The 18,328-nt window shown below is 56.3% G+C and overlaps 2 protein-coding genes across 9 annotated transcripts in view; both read left to right on the forward strand.

Annotated features, from left to right (window-relative positions):
* Nucleotides 1-5,841, forward strand: part of LOC104065410 (DNA-binding protein RFX2) — a 74,268-nt gene extending 68,427 nt beyond the window's left edge. For 7 of the 8 annotated variants that reach the window (XM_054050263.1, XM_054050265.1, XM_054050266.1 and 4 more), the window contains 4 exons: nucleotides 829-1,037; nucleotides 1,474-1,627; nucleotides 3,542-3,584; nucleotides 3,739-5,841. In XM_054050263.1, coding sequence (XP_053906238.1) covers nucleotides 829-1,037; nucleotides 1,474-1,627; nucleotides 3,542-3,584; nucleotides 3,739-3,848 — 516 coding nt within the window. In that variant the 3' untranslated portion in view covers nucleotides 3,849-5,841. The remainder of the gene's footprint in view (nucleotides 1-828; nucleotides 1,038-1,473; nucleotides 1,628-3,541; nucleotides 3,585-3,738) is intronic. The other variant, XM_054050262.1, reaches the window with a different exon arrangement.
* A 2,302-nt stretch (nucleotides 5,842-8,143) lies between these two features.
* Nucleotides 8,144-10,584, forward strand: LOC104065413 (la-related protein 6). Its single transcript, XM_054050493.1, has 3 exons — nucleotides 8,144-8,310; nucleotides 8,605-8,815; nucleotides 9,589-10,584. Exons 1-3 carry the CDS (start codon nucleotides 8,144-8,146, stop codon nucleotides 10,582-10,584), a joined length of 1,374 nt encoding a protein of 457 aa, XP_053906468.1.
* Nucleotides 10,585-18,328: the final 7,744 nt, after the last annotated feature.

Genomic DNA, 18,328 nt, shown 5'->3' on the forward strand with positions numbered 1-18,328 from the left:
AGAACTGGGACTCGATAATGAGGTTGTCTGCTGGTAACCTGCATCTTATTTCCAATACTAAAAACCAATTAAATGAACAATTTGATGGCTTCAGTGTTACTTCTCCAGGTAAGTCTGCCTTCTCACTGTGGATAGTGGAGAAGGTACTAAGGAACTTCTGTAAGAAGTAGTGCTACCAACAATAGTAGTCCTAATAATATTGTACTGCCGTCTGGAATGCTTGTCTACTTGAAATGAAGTTTAATTAGAATCATAGAATCATGAAGTGGTTTGGGTTGGAAGGGACTTTAAGCCCATCCAGTTCCACCAGCTCAGTGAAAAGGCCTTTTTCTACTTCCTCCTTGGATTTCTCCAAAACCTGACCCTGAGCTGAACCAAACCTTGGTGTTCTCTGGGTTGAATTAATCAAAATTATAGAATCATAAACATGGAATGGTTTGAGTTGAGACCTCAAAGTCCATCCAGTTCCAACCCCCCGCCATGGGCAGGGACACCTCCCACTGGATCAGGGGCTCCAAGCCCCATCCAACCTGGCCTGGAACCCCTCCAGGGATGGGGCAGCCACCACTGCTCTGGGCAACCTGGGCCAGGGCCTCCCCACCCTTACAGCAGAACATTTCTCCCTAAGATCTCATCTCAGTCTCCCCTCTTTCAGTCTAAAACCATTCCGCCTCATCCTCTCCCTGCACTCTTTGATCAAGAGCCCCTCCCCAGCTTTCCCGGAGCCCCTCTCAGTCCTGGAAGCTGCTCTAAGGTCAATTCCTGGGTTGGGATGCACCAACCATGCAGGCTCAGCATGAGTAACCATCAGCCCTTCTTCCCGAGCAGGAACAAGCCTCGTGGGTGTGCCAGTGCGAGGAAGGCATGGTACAGAAGCTGGAGCAGGATTTCAAGCTCACTCTACAGCAACAGAGCTCTCTGGACCAGTGGGCTAGTTGGCTGGATAATGTTGTTACTCAAGTCCTGAAGCATCATGAGGGCAGTCCCAGCTTCCCCAAGGCAGCCAGGCAGTTCCTGTTGAAGTGGTCCTTCTATAGGTACAGTTTCTTTCTCGTTTTGGAGATATTTCTGTATTATATATATATTTCTGTATTTTTTATATATATATAAATATATATATATATAAAAAATATATATATAAATATATATATAAAAAAAAAAATATATATATATATATAGGCTTTGGGCATATGAACAGCTCCTTGAAAAGCCAGGCGAAGTTCTTTATTACCTTGCAACTCTGATTAACTGTTGTTCTGTGCTGATACAGAAGGGAGGGTTGTGTTTCCCGGATCCTTTCAGGATGGGGTTAGGATGGTCCATCGATTTCTTAAAGTGGTTTCATACTATTGGATTGGGGGCAGGACACGGAAAGCTGTATCCCAACAGGACCTTCAAGGCCAAGAATGCACATCAGCTGAGAAACAAGTTTAAAACGCAACCCACAGGTTTTGTTTCCCGGCTATTTTCCAGCTCCATGGTGATCCGTGACCTCACCTTGCGCAGCGCTGCCAGCTTTGGTTCCTTCCACCTGATTCGTCTGCTCTATGATGAATACATGTTTTATCTGGTAGAGCATCGTGTTGCCCAGGCGACGGGGGAGACACCGATTGCTGTAATGGGAGAGGTGAGAACTGTTAATTCCCTAGAAGCAAACCCAAACCAAGCAGCGCTTAAAGAGACACAAGTCATTCACAAACCACACTCTGTCCTGAATGTGTGTTTGTAACCATCTTTGCCAAAGGATTTACTGAGTTGTTTCGAGTGCCTGGCACAAGAATCCAGCTCCTTAAGCATCTTCCATCCTAGCTTGCTGATACCCTTGCTGGTGGGGTTTGGGGCAGCTGAGCATCTGCCAGGCTTTGGAGACCTGGAGAAAGAAAGAAAAGCATCTCCCCACTTCTCTCCATAACCTGTGGGCACCAGCTGTCACTTTGGGGTTCCCACCAAGTCTTATTGAACACGAAAACTAAACCGAGCGAAAAAAGGTCCAAAAGTTACTTCCCCTGCAGCTTTCAGTGAACTTCAGGCCTCTGAAAGCTCCAGTTACACACACAGTCAGTCGCTCTCTCAGTTTTTGAATTGAGGAAGAGAAATGATGGGTTATTTGTGGTGCCTGGGTGGGATTTGTTATTATTTTAACAAAACAGACAGTAAACCTGGTGCCTGACTTGCGAGCAGGTCCTGTCCTGCTGAGCTGAAGCCACTTCCAAATTTTCACTCTGAAATCATAGAATCATGGAATGGTTTGGGTCAGAAGGGACCTCAAAGCCCATCCAGTTCCACTCCCTTACCATGGGCAGGGACATCTCCCATGTGCTCAAAGCCCCATCCAAACTGGCCTGGAACCCCTCCAGGGATGGGGCAGCCACCACTGCTCTGGGCAACCTGGGCCAGGGCCTCCCTGCCCTCATCGTGAAGTATTTCTTCCTAATGTCTATTCTAAGTCTTCCCTTTCCAATTTAAAGCCATTCCTTCTCATCCTATCCCCGCACTCCCTTGTAAAAAGTCCCTCCCCAGCTTTCTTGTTTGCCCCAATATAAAAGTTCCCGATCCATTTGTGACAGCAATATAGAAACTTTGTTAGGTTAAAACTTATCTCATTTGCTCATTGAAGCTCTTATTGTTTTCTTCCTTCCATGGAGCTCGTGTAGGGGAGGCAGACAAATCAATCCCGTGCCTTTTGCTTTCCCTTCCCCTCCCATTCAACCCATGCTGTTGCACCAAGTCAGGAGCAGCAGAAGTTCCCACTGTTCACTGCAAAACCTCTATCTTTATAGATATTAAAAGAACATGAAAGGCAGAGGGCAGCTTCCAGTAATACCTGGCTGTGCGAGGCTTTCACCCCTCAGATTTCACTTTTCCTTCATTAAACTCTTGTAGTATTTCCATTCTCCAGGAGGAGGCAGATTCTTCCCAGAAAAAAAAAAAAAGGATGAATCATGTCCTTCCATTTCCATTGCTCACTTTATTCCTGCTCTCCTCCGTTCCTTCTGCTGCCCAACGTTGTCAGCGTTATTATTATAGCACTTAGTGTTTCAGATCTCATCACAGAGGGAGGCAACACAGCTCCGAAACCCAAGACATGCCAAGCTTTCTGCTTACACTTGGCATCATGCCCTTGCAAGCCAAATCGCTTTCCGGATGGGAATGCGAAGGCTTTGCAGAGAGGTGGAGTGATGGCAGAGTCCCAGGAGAGGGGAAGAGCTGGCATGTGTGAGCAGACACAGGGCTGGAGGAAAGGCACCATCCTTTGGTCTGTGGCACCACTTGCTCATGACCTGGGAGATGGAAATATTTATCCCTTTGTTCCAGAGCTCGATCCTGCCCTGGATTGCTGTGTGGTTTAAATGCTAGTGGCAGACTTTTCTTCAAAGCATGTGGTTGGGTTTGCTTCCTGCTCTTCACCGCTGGCACTGCTGATGTTTGTGGTTTCTCTTGAGCTGCTTGTTAGAATTGCTTGGAAATAGAAGCCAACTTGCAGCTCTGAAGCCTCGGTCTCCGTAAGCCTCACTTACTTTATAACTCCTTTTTCTTTCAGTTTGGAGACCTCACATCCCTGTCCCCGACACTGCTGGACAAAGGTACCTCCTCTCCCTGAAGGGAAATCCTGCTGGGTTGGGATAGAATTGCTGTGGGAGAGGGAACCTCATGCTGGCTTTTGCTCCTTGCTCTGTTTGGAAGAAGGACCTTTTCCCCCCCGCTCCCCCGTCTGATGCCGAGATCTGTCTTTTGCAGATGACATTAGCGACCTGGGCAGCGAGGTGGACACAGACTCCCGGAGCGCAGGGGAGCCGCTGGTGAAACAGGAACGCAGCGACCCCGGCCACTCGCTGCAGGAGATCTGAAACGGGGACTCGGCTTTTTTCCAGCTGGACGAAGACACCCGGAGCCAGGTTTGACAGTCACAAGCCTGAGTCTCCCTGTGTCTGCGTTATTAGTGCCTCTTAGTTTCTCTTATGTTTACTTGTGTTTGAGGATGGGCTCGAGGGGTGAGCCCAGGCGGCGCTGGGATGGGGCTGGTTCGTCCGCCTGCTCTCCTGCCTGCTGCCGGCACCACTGCTGGCTGGAGGGCAAAGGTCCAAAGTCTATGACCAAGTGACAGAAGCCTCCGTGGTCAGTGACAGATCGGATGTGCGTGGCTAGGAGAGGCTCTCCTCTCCAACCTGAGCCAGGCAGGCCAACGAGGCTTTCTTTTTCAGGGAAGGTGGTTTGGGTTTCTTCCCCACTTCTCAGACTTCACTGTGATACAAACTTGAACCAATCAGTGCCCAAGAAGGAAAAATGCCTGACCCTTCTCCTCCAGACTTTCAAGACAAACTGTCCTGGCTCTGACTTTGCCAAATCATTCGTGCTGGAGAGCACGGGACAGTCCGTCTCTCTCGTACCCGCCCGGGGAGAGGGCTCTGGGCTGCAGATCCATCTGGTCCCGGCGGAGCGGTGCGTGTGCAAGTTTGGGACTGACGCCTGCATGCTCTGGGACTGACGGGTGCTCGATTTGGGAATACGGGACGTGCGTTCCCACCTGCTCCCTTGGCTCCCCAGCTTGGCCTTTCATCGCTGATCTGCGAATGCTCCTGGAACACTGTCAGGCCAAACATACCAAAGGACTCGGAGGAAGCAGCAGCTGGTCACAAAGCGTGTTTGTTGCCCGCTGCACTCTGATGGGCAATCCCATAGCCCGCGCGATCCCCGTCCTTGCCAGAGGATCCGGGCAGAGGGGATCCGCTCCCATGTCCTGGGTTTTGTAAACTCCTCAATTCATGTCCTGCTCAAATGTTGAAGGTAGGGAAGCTCGCGGGGCTGCGTCCGGAGCGTGGGCGAGGGTGTGCAACTGCAGTGCCTTAGGGTGGGCCCGCGGGCCTGCTTCCCCCCAGCTCTGGGCGAGCCAGCGCAGCTCAAATTCTGATCAAACAGCCCTGTCCCGCGTAGCAGCGAGGGGCTCTCCCGGGCCCCGGCTGTGCTCAGCACCACGGTGGCATTTCCCCTTGCTGTTTCGCTTCTCCTTCTGCGGTGTCATTGCAGTGGCGGCTCCCGCAGGGTCGAGCTGGGGGAGTTTCTGCCCTGGTGAGGTTTTATTCTCCCTTTCCATGTCCTGTGGGGTCTGGGCTGCTGTGGACTACATGGCAGAGGAGGGGGCTGGAATCTGTCGTCAAGCCAAAGCCCCGGGACAAATATTTCTGTGAATAAAGGCTGTGTCATAAATAGCTTTTATTATTATTATTATTATTCTTTCTAATGATACAGTATTTGATGTGAGCTTTTCCAGGGGTATCATGTACATTTACATCAGAGTGTATTCTATCCAAATATATTATTTACTCATTCTGAGTGGTACTGAGGTAGCTCTGACACTTTACAGCACTTTGCTAATGGAAAGTAAAAAGAAAGTGTGTATCGTGGCACATATTTCCCTCTTCCTGTCCCATGCTGTTGTCTGTCAGGGTGACGTTCGTCTGTAAATGTCTCCTATCAGAGTAGCAGGAGACAAGTGAAAAAGGTGGTTTCATTTGTAAATAACGGCAATGAACCCTTCCTGGGTCGGAGTCCACACTTCAGATCCTGCTGGTGAGATAAGATGGTCTAAAAAACCAACTGAGCAATCAAGGCTTAAACTCCCCTGCTCCCACCGAGTGTGATATTACCTGCAGCTGGGGCACTGGCTCTGCTTTGCAGCCCCCACCGACCCAGCCCAGCCACCTTCTGCTCACCACGGATGTGCAAACGAGATGCTCTGGAGCTGTGCAGCACTGTGCAAGGAGTCTGGATAACCCCCTAAACCTGATATGGACAAAATTCCCAGCTAAATCTGAATAGCAATAAACATGTATCAAATGCTCAGGCCTGTACAATAATTGGTGTGGTCCCATTTCTTCTTCAGTCACTGGAAGGAGATGTCAGGCAGATGCTGCAGCCTTGTGGTGGCAGGGGGAGATGCGGGATCTGCCCAGCGCAGTCTAATTAAAGCAGTTTTGGCCGGGGATCTGGTGTCCACGGGGAGATCCACGGATTCACCACAAAACAGCCAGTTTGTAGGGATAATAAGCCCATTAACCAGAGTCCGTGGAGGGGAGAAGAGGCTGAAAGATCATAGAATCATAGAATTGTTTGGTTGGAGAAGACCTTTGAGATCCTCAAGTCCAACCGATGAGCTGCTGCCAAGCCCGGGGCTGCAAGGAGCATTTTCTAGTTACGCTTCCAGATCAGCTGTGGAGGATGAGAGCAGTGAGACAGGGATGTGATGAGATCATTCCTGCTCTGACCCCTTGGGAAGGGAAAGGTTTAGCCTCAGCCTCTTTCCCTCTGCGTCTTTCTTGCTCGCTTGCAGGGATGGATGGACCATCCTGAGCTGCTTCCTTTGGATACAGAGTCTCAGGGCTGAAACAAGAGGTTATTTCACTCTAACTCCCTGGGGAGCTGAGCAGCACCTCTGTCCCTGAGCAAATGGAACATGAAGCCGGCTCAAACAGAGTCCCATTAAAACACAGAATCATAGAATCATAAAGTCATTAGGTTAGAAAAGACCTTAGAGATCATCAACTCCAACTGTACTTGTCTACTAATAAATCATGTCCCCAAGCACATCATTTACCCATCTTTTAAACCCCTCCAGGATTGAGACTTGTCCTCGTGGTCACCTGCCACCACCTTCAGGGACCACAGCAGTTCCCTGCTCCCCTGCCAGGTGGCTCTTGGCCACCTCTCTCATCCCATAACTTTCTCTTCCATGCACCATCTCACCACCACACAGTTCCCCACCAGCAGAGAAAGCCAGAAGGTGGCAGAGGAGGTGGAGGTGGCAGAGGAGGTGAAGGTGGCACGGAGGTGACACCAAGTGCACCAACCCCAGGGAAACCAGGGGAGTGCAACATCCCAGAAACTGTTTGTCATTGCTGGTCCCTGTGATTTGTCCCAGAAGGATGAGCTTTGAGCTGGAGAGTGCAGCACAGCCCAGGGATTGATCCAGAGCAGCTCTGCGTGCCTGCGGCAAGGTGTTGGGGCAGGGACAACATGCCTATGTTGGAGATGCTGCCAGTGTGGTGACAGGTTGATTTGAGAGTTCAGGGTGGATGCATGACAAGCCCTTGGCTCATCCTTACAGCCACTGGGCATGGAGCAACATCAGCTAAACCCCACGCCTGGGCAGACGGGCTGAGGGCCAGCAGGGTTGGGCTCCCAGCACCAACCCCTCCAGGCGGCAGCTCTGGTTCTCAGCTGCCTCTGCAGCTCCCCACGCTCCGGCATTTCCACCCGCCTGGCAGAACTGTCCCCACCTGCCCGTGCCCCCTGCTCCTCTGACAGCCGTGTCCGAACCTCACGTTGCTCTCCCACTTCTGCCCAACGCGGGGCTCAAGCAGCAAGGATGACTTTCATTCCGGATCTCCTTCCCCACTTTGTAGTGAAGCTACAGGCCACCCTGCCCCAGCATCCCCCCCTCCCACGCGTGCCCTGAGCTTCACCCCATCTGGGGGCCCCTCTTTTGCCTCTAGTGGGGTGAAGGGCATTTCAGCAGGAAGAAGGACCCTCGCCTGTCACTCCGGCAGCACCTGGAGCCCAAACGGTGCCCTGGACTGAACCCTCCCTCCACCTCCACCGTTGTGGCATAAGACAGAGAAACTGAGGCAGCAGTTAAGATGCCTCATAGCTCACTGCTGCCCTGGGTACCGGTACCACTGCCTCTGCTCCCCCTCTGCCTGACAGGCTCAGCCATCACTGCAGGAGGAGCCTGGCTGCTCCAGGGGCTCAGCTGGAGCCCTTCCACCTGCAGATGGGTTTCACCTGGGGTTTGGTGGAGGCAGGTCATAAACCGCCCACTGGGGCTCGTTCTGGGTGGCTGCTCTTATAAACCAGCAGCCTGCTGCCCTTAAGGGCTTTTGCTTCTTTTCCTTTCTTCTTCTAGTCTTTTAGGAGCTTTAGTTTGGAGGTGGGGAGGGTTGGGATGTGCTGCCTGCAGGCCTCTGGGGTGTAGTGTTGGGACAACGGTGCTGCCAAGCAGGTAAGGGTGCAGCGAGGAGCTGCCTCTGCTCCCCCATCCCTGGGTTGGGGGCTGCAGCCCCCAGCAGAGCTCTGCTCTGTGCCTGGCTGTGGGCAGAAAGCATCCCAGCACTCTCCTCCTTCTGTTTCCTATCCCAGAGGAAGGATCATGTCATCCTGTAGCACTGGCGTGACTTTAGGGCTCGGGTCCCAGCCCAGCAGCAGCACAGCTCTGCCAGGGCAAAGAAACTCCTTCTCGGCGCTGCATCTCCTTCCAGTGCAGAGCCGCTCGCTCGCCCTGCTCAGCCAGAGGTGCTTCTCAGAGAGCTTCCGAGGGTACGTGGCTGCTGGGATGCACGTGGGGGCTGAGGCTCGGTTTTGCCACTTGTTTTTCTCCATGGGACTCTCTCCTTTGAGTGAGATGGGTTTAGGCTCATGGTCTGGCACTGGTGCTCCCAGCACTAAGGGCGCTTGCAGGGTGCTGGTGGCTGTGCTCCCCTATGGCGCAGCAGGTGAAGGCCCTGGGCCTCCCTGGTGTCTCTGCTGTCCCCACTGTTGTGGCTGAGATGGGCCAGTGCTGCGCATCCCTAAGGCCCCCAGCTCACACCTGTGTCCCTGCTGCTCTGCCAGGAGCTTCCACAAGACGAGCAATCCTTTGGGAAATAATCGGTTGGCTGGCAACTACTCCACCCCTGACCAGCAGCTGGTGCAGAGGATCGTGTCGCAGGTGGAGTTCTACTTTTCTGATGAAAACCTGGCCAAGGATACTTTCCTGTTGAAGCATATCCAGAAGAACAAGATGGGCTTTGTCAGCATCAAACTGCTGACGTCCTTTAAGAAGGTAGGCAGCCTGCGATGCCGGTCAGCTGGGGTGGGAAGTGGAGGATGTCCGAGGGTTTGGGTGTGCTCTGCTTTCTCCTGTGAGATGTAAAGGGAGGTCCAGGCTCCCCTCAGGCTGCCTGTGCAAAGCTGCTCTGCTCTCTGCCTTGGATGTGCTGCATCCACCTCCCCTGCCATGGGCAGGGACACCTCCCACTGGATCAGGGGCTCCAAGCCCCATCCAGCCTGGCCTTGAACCCCTCCAGGGATGGGGCAGCCACCACTGCTCTGGGCAACCTGGGCCAGGGCCTCCCCAGCCTCACAGCAAAACATTTCTTCCCAAGATCTCATCTCAATCTCCCCTCTTTCAGCTAAAAACCGTTCCCCTGGTCCTGTCCCTGCACTCCCTGATCCAGAGTCCCTCCCCAGATTTCCTGGAGCCCCTTACGGTACTGGGAGGGAATGAGGTGATGAACAGTCCTCAATCCAACCCAGGGCTGGAGTCACATGTTTTTGCCCCTGGTCCTCCCTGGCTGCTTTGGCAGAGATCACTCCTGAACTAAAGAACTGGGAGGAGGCACTGGCAGGGCTATGTCCAGGGAGCTGTGGCTGGTTCCCATGGTCCAGGGAGCACTGGGGACCTTCTCCGGCAGACCTGAAGTGCTTATGACAAAGGTGGATATTGCCTTTTGCTTGCTTCAGGCCGAGGGGGTTGCAGCCTGCCCCAAAGGTGGCTTTGGGTGGTCCCTTCCTGGCGAGACTGATGTGGACACAGTGGCCACCTCTCTCCCGCAGGTGAAATACCTGACACGCGACTGGCGGCTCACGCTCTATGCCCTGCAGTTCTCAGAGCTGCTGGAGGTGAACAAGGAGGGCACCAAAGTGAGGCGGCGGGTCCCCATCCCTGAGTCCCTGCTGAGCATCCCCCCCAGCAGGATGCTGCTGGCCTGGGAGCTGCTGCCTCGGGAGCAGGAGGTGATGCCACCGCTCCAGAAGATGTTCCTTGAGACCATCACAAGGATGTTCAGCCCTTTTGGTGCCATCGCCTCCATCCGTATCCTGCGGCCAGGCCGCAAGCTGCCCTCGGATGTGCGGAAATACACATCGCGCTTCCCGGAGCTGCTGAACAAGTGCTGCGCGCTGGTGGAATATGAGAGCCTGGAGAGCGCTCACAGGGCCTTTGAGGACCTCGGCTGCCAAAGCCACTCAGGCAGCGAGAGCATCAGGGTGGTCCGGCTCTGCGGGAAGGGTTCCAAGAAGAAACCTGAGGCTGAGAGGGGCATGGAGGAGCTGCTGGAGCAGCTGGATTGGAAGGCACAGGCAGCAACCGTGAACCTTCCCGACAGTGTTGGGGACTCCCTGGCCTGCAGCTCCCTGCACGTGGATGGTGCCTTGGCATCACCACCTCCGCACCTGGACGAGGAACCCTGGGCATCCGCCTGGCCTGGCAGCGACGTCAAGCTTGGCAACTTCAACACCTTCCCTGGATGGCATGTTGCCAGCGAAGTCCTCCCTCCGCTTGGGGCCAGCTTGGGCACGGGCAGCTGCTTCAGCCTCTGCTCCAGCACCAAGAGCCTCTGCAGCTGCGAGAGAGGGGCAGGGGCCTGGGCACCCTGGCACAGCAGCTCCTCTCCTTCTGCCAAACCTTCTCCTGGCAATGCCTCGGCAGATAAGCTGGGCACCGAGTCCCTTGGCCTGCAGGATGGGGTGTTTCGGCTGCCCCGTGGCCTCGATGGCACCAAGAGCTTCTGCAGCAGTTTTGGGAGAGGAGAGCTCGTCCTCCGGCACTGAGGCTCCTCGACGCTTGGGTTTGGGGGTTATTCTTTTCTTCTCTTTTCCTCCTTCTCTCGAGCTGCTTGCTGTGGCCCCAAGAGCTGCGAGCAGTGGCGGCGCAGCTGCTCCGGGGGATGGGAGTTTTGGGGCAGGGTGGTGTGTGTGGCGAGGCGCTGAGCAGCAGCGGCACTGGGAGCTGCGCCGCACTGATGCCAACGGGACTGTCCCTGCCCGGGGTCCAGAACGGCTCCCAGTGCCCGAGCGGGGTCTGGGACTGCCCTCAGCAAGGGGCTCAGCCCCTCCTTGGTCCCCAGAGCTGGGGACGGCCCCGATGTTGTCCTCTCCCTGCCCCTTCTGTGAGCCACACCTGGGACGGTGATGCCGCTTCCCCAAGGCGCCGTTGGCTGCGTTGGCCCCAGGCTGTGGAGCTGCGATGGGAAATGGGCAATAAAGAGAGAGGAAGGTTCCAAGCACTTTCTGGCTGGTGCAGTCATTTCTTTTCCCATTCTTATTACTGTACTTTTTTCCTTCTTGCTCCCGCAGCAGCCCAAGGGGATGGATTCAGGAGCTCGGTGTGGTGGGAGCCGAGGAAGGGTGGGATGGTCTCGAGGCTCTGCAGGGCTTTGCCCCAGCCCTGTCCCTGCAGCCGGGGACAGTGCTGGGGTTCGTGACAAAGGCGTTGCAGCCCTTGTTGTCATGTGTGTCCCTATTCTCGCCACCCCCAGCTCTGTCCTTGTCCTCTCTGTGCTGTTTCTGCGTGGGGCTGGGTCTGTGGGTCCTGCAGGCTCTGGTCTGCCCGGGCTCTCCCACCAAGGGCCGGGGGGGTCCCCCCTGCCTGCCCTGCTGGGCACAGCTCAGCCCTGGGGGGCTCTGTGCACTCTGGGGCTCAGTGAGGCTTTTGCAGCTCTTGGGCACCTTTTCCCAGTACCCACTCCGCTCCCTCCCTCTCGCACAGACACGGAGCAGCCATGGAGAAACAGATTTAATGGAGAAAAAACAAGAGAAAAGCTACTAACAAACCTACTTCAAACCCCCTCCCACCAAAACCACACACTTCCCACCCGCCCAACACACAGCATTCCTTCTTTCCCAGCGCTGCCAACGCTCTAATCCCACCAGGCCAAGTCTGTGCCGTCCTCCAGAGCCCTGCGCTTGCTCGGTGGCGTTGGCCCAGGGCTCATGTGCCTCTTCTGGGCCTTGGCCGGCTGGGGAACTGGCAGGTCCAGCCCTAAATCCCTCCATGGCTCCTCAGGCAGCAAGAAGGAGGGGAGGTCACGATTGAGGAGGGCTGTGTAGTAGAAGTTCACCGGCTCCAGGCAGCTGTCGAGTTGATCCAGGATCTCATCAAAAGACAAGTCCCCAGACAGGGCAAAGTTGTCTTCCAGGTCCCCAAGGACTTGGTGGGTGGTGGGGACATCGTCTGGAGTGATGTTGGTGCCAGGGTGGGCATCTATGTTGGCGGTGGCTGTGGTGGTGATGTGGCTCTGGTCAGGGCATCCCTCGATGGGCTGTGTGCTGGGGATGGATGTCAGCAGCACTGGTGGGGCTGGAGCCACTGGTTTCTCCTCTCCAGTGGAGATGTTGCAGTCTTTGGGGATGAGGCCACTTCTGGGACTGTCCTGGCTGATCCCCACTTCATCCTGGAAGGATTCGAGGACCCTCGGGAAGTTTTTGGGAGGATCCTCACCAGGCAGGGTGTCTGTCTGCTCCAAGAGGGCTTGGAAGTGGAGAGCAGCAGAGGTGCTGGCAGGGTCATCACTGCCCAGGGGTTCCTCTGCAGTGGCCATGCCGGAGATGTGGGCGCTCTCCTCTCTGCTGCTGTTACCCTGGTCCTCACACGGGAGGTCACTGCTGGATTCATTGTGGCTGACCTCCTTTTCGATGTCCTCCTCTTTGATGAGCTTCTCATCTGTGAGGACCTCTTCTTTGATGACCTCCTCAGCTGTGGCAACATGGCCTTCCAATTCCCCAAGAGTTTGGTCAGCTGGGGCTTCAGCGGAGGTGGAGGAATCATCACTGTCCAGGGTGGTGCGGGGAATTTTGGGATTCCTGGGGACGTAGATCCTGATTATTGTCCCCGTCCTCTTCTTGGGTTTGGGCTTCTTTTTGGAGAGCGGAGGCCCATTGGTGGACTTGGCCAGTGCAGACAGGTTGGGGCTGGGCTGCTGGAACTGGAAGCACTGGGGGTCAAGGAAGCAGCTGGCAGGAAACATCTGGAGCCCTGTGGGGGTGAGAGGGAACCATGCTGAGCTGGGGGACCTTCCAGGGGCACCCACCGAGCCGGCCCCCATCGCCGATGCCCCCCGGCTGTGCCACAGGCATGTAGGAAGCTTGTGGACAGGGAACCCCCCAGGGGATGAGCTCTTGTGCCAGAGGGATGGGGTTGCAAATCAGGGAGGAGATTTGCTTCCAGGAGGAGAAATCGTAGAATCATAGAGTATTTGGCATTGGAAGGGACCCTAAAGATCATCCAGATCCATCCCCCCTGTGATGGACAGGGACATCCCACTGGCTCAGGCTGCCCAAGGCCCATCCATCCTGGCCTTGAACACCTCCAGGGATGGGGCAGCCACAGCTTCCCTGGGCAACCTGGGCCGGTGTCCCACCACTCTCGTGGGGAAGAAATTCCTCCTTATGTGCAGTCTAAATCTGCCCCTCTCCAGTTTATACCCACTGCCGGGAGTCCTATCACTGCAAACCTTTGTGAGCAGTCCCTCCCCAGTGGGAGACAAAGACCCAAGGAACTGGCAAATTCACTGGAATTGGATTTCCTGGGCACGCATCACCCAGGCGAGGGCAGGGACGCTCGCCCCAACTTGCTGCCCCCTGTGCCATCGCTGCTTGGGGACACGGCTGGTGGGGATGCTGGGAGAGCGCGGGGTCGTGGATGCTGAAGGTGTGGAAGGTGCTGGGGTGCCAGAGCAGACAAGGGGACCGTACCTGCTGGAGGGGCCGAGGCCATGGGCAGGGGCTGCTGCTGCCCGAGCTGTTGCCACAGGATAGCTGAGCCTGGAAGAGAGACAGGGGCCATGGGTGGCATCACCTCTGCTCTTGTCCCCAAGAGCATTCCAGGGCTCCAGGGCTCAGGGTGGGTCCCTACCTTGTGAGTAGAAGGTTTGGGGGACGAAAATGGTCTGATGGACCTGGGGGTTTGATGGGTCCTGGGGACCACACTGCTGGAGCTGCCATCCTGGCTGTGCCATGGTGGCTTCTGGCCGTTTGTTGCTGGGGACCCACTGGGGTCTCCCAGGATGGATTGTTAGGTCATCCTTTGTTCTGCCTCACCTCAATGGCCACCCCGAGTCCTCCAGGGGAGGGCGAGAGGTCAGGTGGACAGGGGCTGATCTCCCTCAGTTCCAGTGACAGGACACATGCTCCAAGGCAGGCTCAGTCGTAACCTTCAGAAGCATTTCTTTACTGAGAGGATGGTGAAACCCTGGGACAGGCTTCCTTGGGAGGTGGTCGATGTCCCGGGCCTCCCCGCGTGTAAGAGCCATGTGGCCATTTCCCCTGAAAACGTGGTTCTGCTCAGCCCTGAGACGGTCGGGTAGTTGGACTGGAAATGGTTGCACGTCCTTATCGAGTCAAACATTCTCAACTCTCCAGACCCTGGAGCTCTCTGGAGGGCAGCAGGGTCCCACCCGGCCACGGCAAAGCCCAGAGAAAGCCCCGGTGCTCTCTGGAGGAAGAGCCTTGTGATGGCGAGGAAAGGGTTCTGCAGCGTCCAGCCCACGGGCAGGACTGAGAGCTGCTGCCTGTGCTCCATGTTATCACAAGGGCTCCCGGGAGAAGCACTCGCACACGTCTGTGGCAGCACTTGTGTGCGAGGATCAGAGCTCCAGGGATCGGAGGCAGATGTGTTTGAAGTAAAATCCCCTCTCTGCCTGAGCTTTGGTGCCCAGGCTGGGGAGCGCGGACAATGTTACGCTCTGCTGGGCTCTCTCAGGACACTGCCCCCACCTCCAGAGGTGCAGAGCAGGGGCTGGAGGAGCAGGGACCTCAGCAAGGGACCGAGTGCCAAGGGATGGGAGTCCTGGGGTCCTGCCGTTCCCCCTCACAAAGGTGTCGCAGGCCGGGATCCCAGCAGGATTGGGCAGAGCTCCACAAAGGGCATTGGACGCTGGCGGGAGTGGCCGCGGTTTGCGAATGTCTTGGATCTCTTCCTAATCCAGGCATTCTTTAAATCCCACGAGCCGTTCCGCATTTCTGCGTAACGAAGGTGGCAGAGACCTGCTCAAAGCACTCTGAACGCATCCTTTCCCGGAGGGGATACGACAGAGTGTTTCTCGGTGCTTCTTAGACTTGGTGAGAATATAGAAATCAGTCAAGGATCGAGGTATCGGCTGCTGAGTCAGCGATTTTCCAAGGTTCCCACCCCACGTGCTGTAGATCAGTCAGTGCTTCCAGGGTCAGAGAGCGTGGGGAACGGCCAGCAGCCGGGGAACCCAACTGCCCTGGCAGAACAACCCAGGGGTGTTCATTTCTAAAAGTGCTGTGAGTTAAACTGAGCTCTGGCTGTTGGCAGACCCTGATGGCCTTCGGAGAAACAGGATTCGAGACAATTCTGCCTGCAGTGCGTTCTGTTATTGCATTCTATTTTATTAAACTGCAAACAGAGCTGGGCTCCTTCTGGTTCTCCATAGTGGTGTAAATGCTCACGACCCCACTGACCACAGCAACGCCGAGGCTGTGCCGAGTCTGGTGCAGGCAGCGAGCGGATGTGGAGGTGCCCAAGCGGAGCAAGAATTGATCGTCACTAAAGAAGTGGTTGCGGCAGACTCGGAGCAGGGTCATCCACTTTCTGGGAAGACATGTGAGGATTTGTTTGGAATGACCTGGCTTGGCTGATGACGCACAGACTTCCAGACTCCTTCACCTGTTCCGGCTAGGAGTGTTGGCATGAGTACTGGCATCCACTTAGAACATTTCCAGAAGAAAGGGAGCTTTGGTGCCATCAATAAGGGTTGAGCCCCGACTGGAGAAGCATAAATGATGTGTGAGCCATAGGATCTCTCCAGACTCTGCTTTTTGGGGCAATGTCACGTGTTTTGTTGGACGGTTTTACAAGCTGTTACTGTTAACTTGTGATTGATCACTACTGATCACTTCTCATCTTTCTTGCTGTAATAACTTGAGTAAAACCTTGATTTCACGCAGTTTAGGCCCTTATTCTGATTTTTGCTGAAGGCTCCCGAGTCCTGGAGAGTTTGGGGCTCTTACGACGGTTTCTTTTTCTAAGAGCTCCTTGATTCCACAGAGTACTGGCGAGTTTGGGGCTTGGTTTCAGATGGCGCTTGGCCAGACTCCAGCCTCCCTCTCGACCAAGTCCTTGCTTGAGGAAAACCTCGCGGCTGCCCTGCAGGAACCTGCCTGAGAGAGTCGAGGCCCAGCAGTGCCTTCCTGCCCAGTCCTGCTCCTCAGCAACAGGAGGGAATGCTCTGCAGGCACAGAGGAGACAGGAAAGCGGGGAAGCCAAGGGTACCTGCGTGAGAGAGGGCACCTGCAGCCCCTGAGCTGCCCGGCCCTGCTCAGCCCCCCGGGAGCAGCCCCTGGGCACAGCCCGGGTGCTCCTGCACCAGGCACACACGCTGACGAGCCAGAAGGGGTTGTTCAACAGCCACCATGGACACGAGCCTCCCCTGTGGAATCGTAAGAGCGCTCAGAGGCAGCAGATGAATACAAAGAGTGGCAGAAGGTCCCCGAGCCCGTCAGCCCCAACGCTGCAGGCAGCAGGTCCCCGAGCCCGGCAGGAGCTCTGGCGCAGGCAGGAGGCCCGTGGCCCGTGACCCGGCAGCACCAGCAGTGCAGGCAGCAGGTGCCAGAGGCTGCCAAGGGCAGTGCTGCCTGTGCCTGAGCTGGCAGCCCCGACGCTGCGGGCAGCAGAGCAGTGTCAGGGCAGCAGAGCTGTGTCGGAGCAGGAGGGCCGTGTCGGGGCAGCAGAGCCATGTCAGGGCAGGAGGGCCGTGTCGGGGCAGCAGAGCTGTGTCAGGGCAGGAGGGCCGTGTCGGGGCAGCAGAGCCGTGTCAGGGCAGGAGGGCCGTGTCGGGGCAGCAGAGCTGTGTCGGAGCAGGAGGGCCGTGTCGGGGCAGCAGAGCCGTGTCAGGGCAGGAGGGCCGTGTCGGGGCAGCAGAGCTGTGTCGGAGCAGGAGGGCCGTGTCGGGGCAGCAGAGTTGTGTCGGGGCAGCAGAGCCGTGTCGGGGCAGGAGGGCCGTGTCAGGGCAGGAGAGTCGTGTCGGGGCAGCAGAGCTGTGTCGGGGCAGCAGAGCCGTGTCGGGGCAGCAGAGCCGTGTCGGGGCAGGAGGACCGTGTCAGGGCAGGAGAGTCGTGTTGGGGCAGCAGAGCTGTGTCGGGGCAGCAGAGCTGTGGCCCATTACCCACAGCCCCGATGCTGCAGGCAGCAGGTCCCCAAGCCCGGCAGGAGCTCTGGCGCAGGCAGGAGGCCCGTGGCCCGTGACCCGGCAGCACCAGCAGTGCAGGCAGCAGGTGCCAGAGGCTGCCAGGGGCAGTGCTGTTGGGCCGGTGGGGAAATTGGGTTTTGGAGTTTGACCGAGGAGGCTACTGGTCTGGCAGCGGGGGATGAGGGGGTGGCAGAATCTGATCCTGCTCTTGAGGAAAATTCCGACCCCTAATTCTAAGGGGGAGAATTCTGAAACCTCTGCTGTAGACCTCGCTGGGGCGGAGGAAACGGGCTTTGAGAGCAGGAGGCCTGGGACCAGCCTTAAAGGGGTTTATGTCTGTCCTGCCGAACAGCAGCCCCCGGACAAAAGCCGCCCCCCGACTCGGAAACAACGCCTGTCACCCCTTTAACCGAGGGAGCAGCAGCCGCTGCTTCAGGTCTTGTGTGAGATCACCAGCCTCCCACTCTCCCCCTGCCCCAGGCTGAGAAAACTCGTGGAGCTACTTATAGCCAAGCCGAGAAGCAGCCAGTGGGCTTATTTTAGACGGCTCACAGGAAACAAATGAGGGGATCTATCGTCTACATTGGGCACTGGTTGAACCGCAAAGGGAAAAGGCCGTGAAGGTGTTCTCTGAGAGCAGAGAAGAGCATCTGGCACAGGGGCTCAGGGGCTCTACCTCCTGGGCAAGAACGTCTCCAGGAGCCCTTGATGAAAGGAGGAGCCCAGGAGGAAGAATATGCGCTCTTGGTAGACACGGGGGCAGAAAGGACGTGCCTGGTGCGGGTCCCCAAGGGGTGTAAAACGGACGGTGAGGAGATAAGGGTGGTCGGGGCAAAGGGGAAGGGATTGAAGGTGGCAGTTCTTCAAGAGATCAGAATTCAGGGGAAAACCGATAGGGAATAGGGGATGCTTTGTTAGTCCCAGAAGCGGGGTGTCATTTATCGGGCCGACTCGGCAAGCATTAACCCCGGACTGGGAAGGGCCTTTCCAGACCTGGGATGGTGTCCTATTCCATGGGCACGTCAGAGGTGACACTGATGTCCAGGATTGGGCGTCATCTTCCATTAGGACACCTGTGCCCACGGAGATGTGCAAGGGTGGGATGGTGTCCTCCTCCATCTGGACATCGGTGGTGACGGAGCTGTCCAAGCAGTGAGCTGGTGGCCCGTGGTGAAGGTGGCAGCCAGAGGCTGGGCTCTGCTCATGACAGTTTCTCGCTAAGTCCAAGACGGCCTCCGAGCACCACATCTCCCACCAGTCCTTCTCTGTCCCCAGCAGGTCAGGCGAGGCGCCTCCCCTGCTCGGCCTGCTTACCGGCTCTGTGGGGAAGTTCTCTTCCATGCCTTCCACGTCCCCGCCCGGGG

Source organism: Cuculus canorus, chromosome 27, assembly GCF_017976375.1.
Source record: "Cuculus canorus isolate bCucCan1 chromosome 27, bCucCan1.pri, whole genome shotgun sequence".
Classification (NCBI taxonomy): domain Eukaryota; kingdom Metazoa; phylum Chordata; class Aves; order Cuculiformes; family Cuculidae; genus Cuculus; species Cuculus canorus.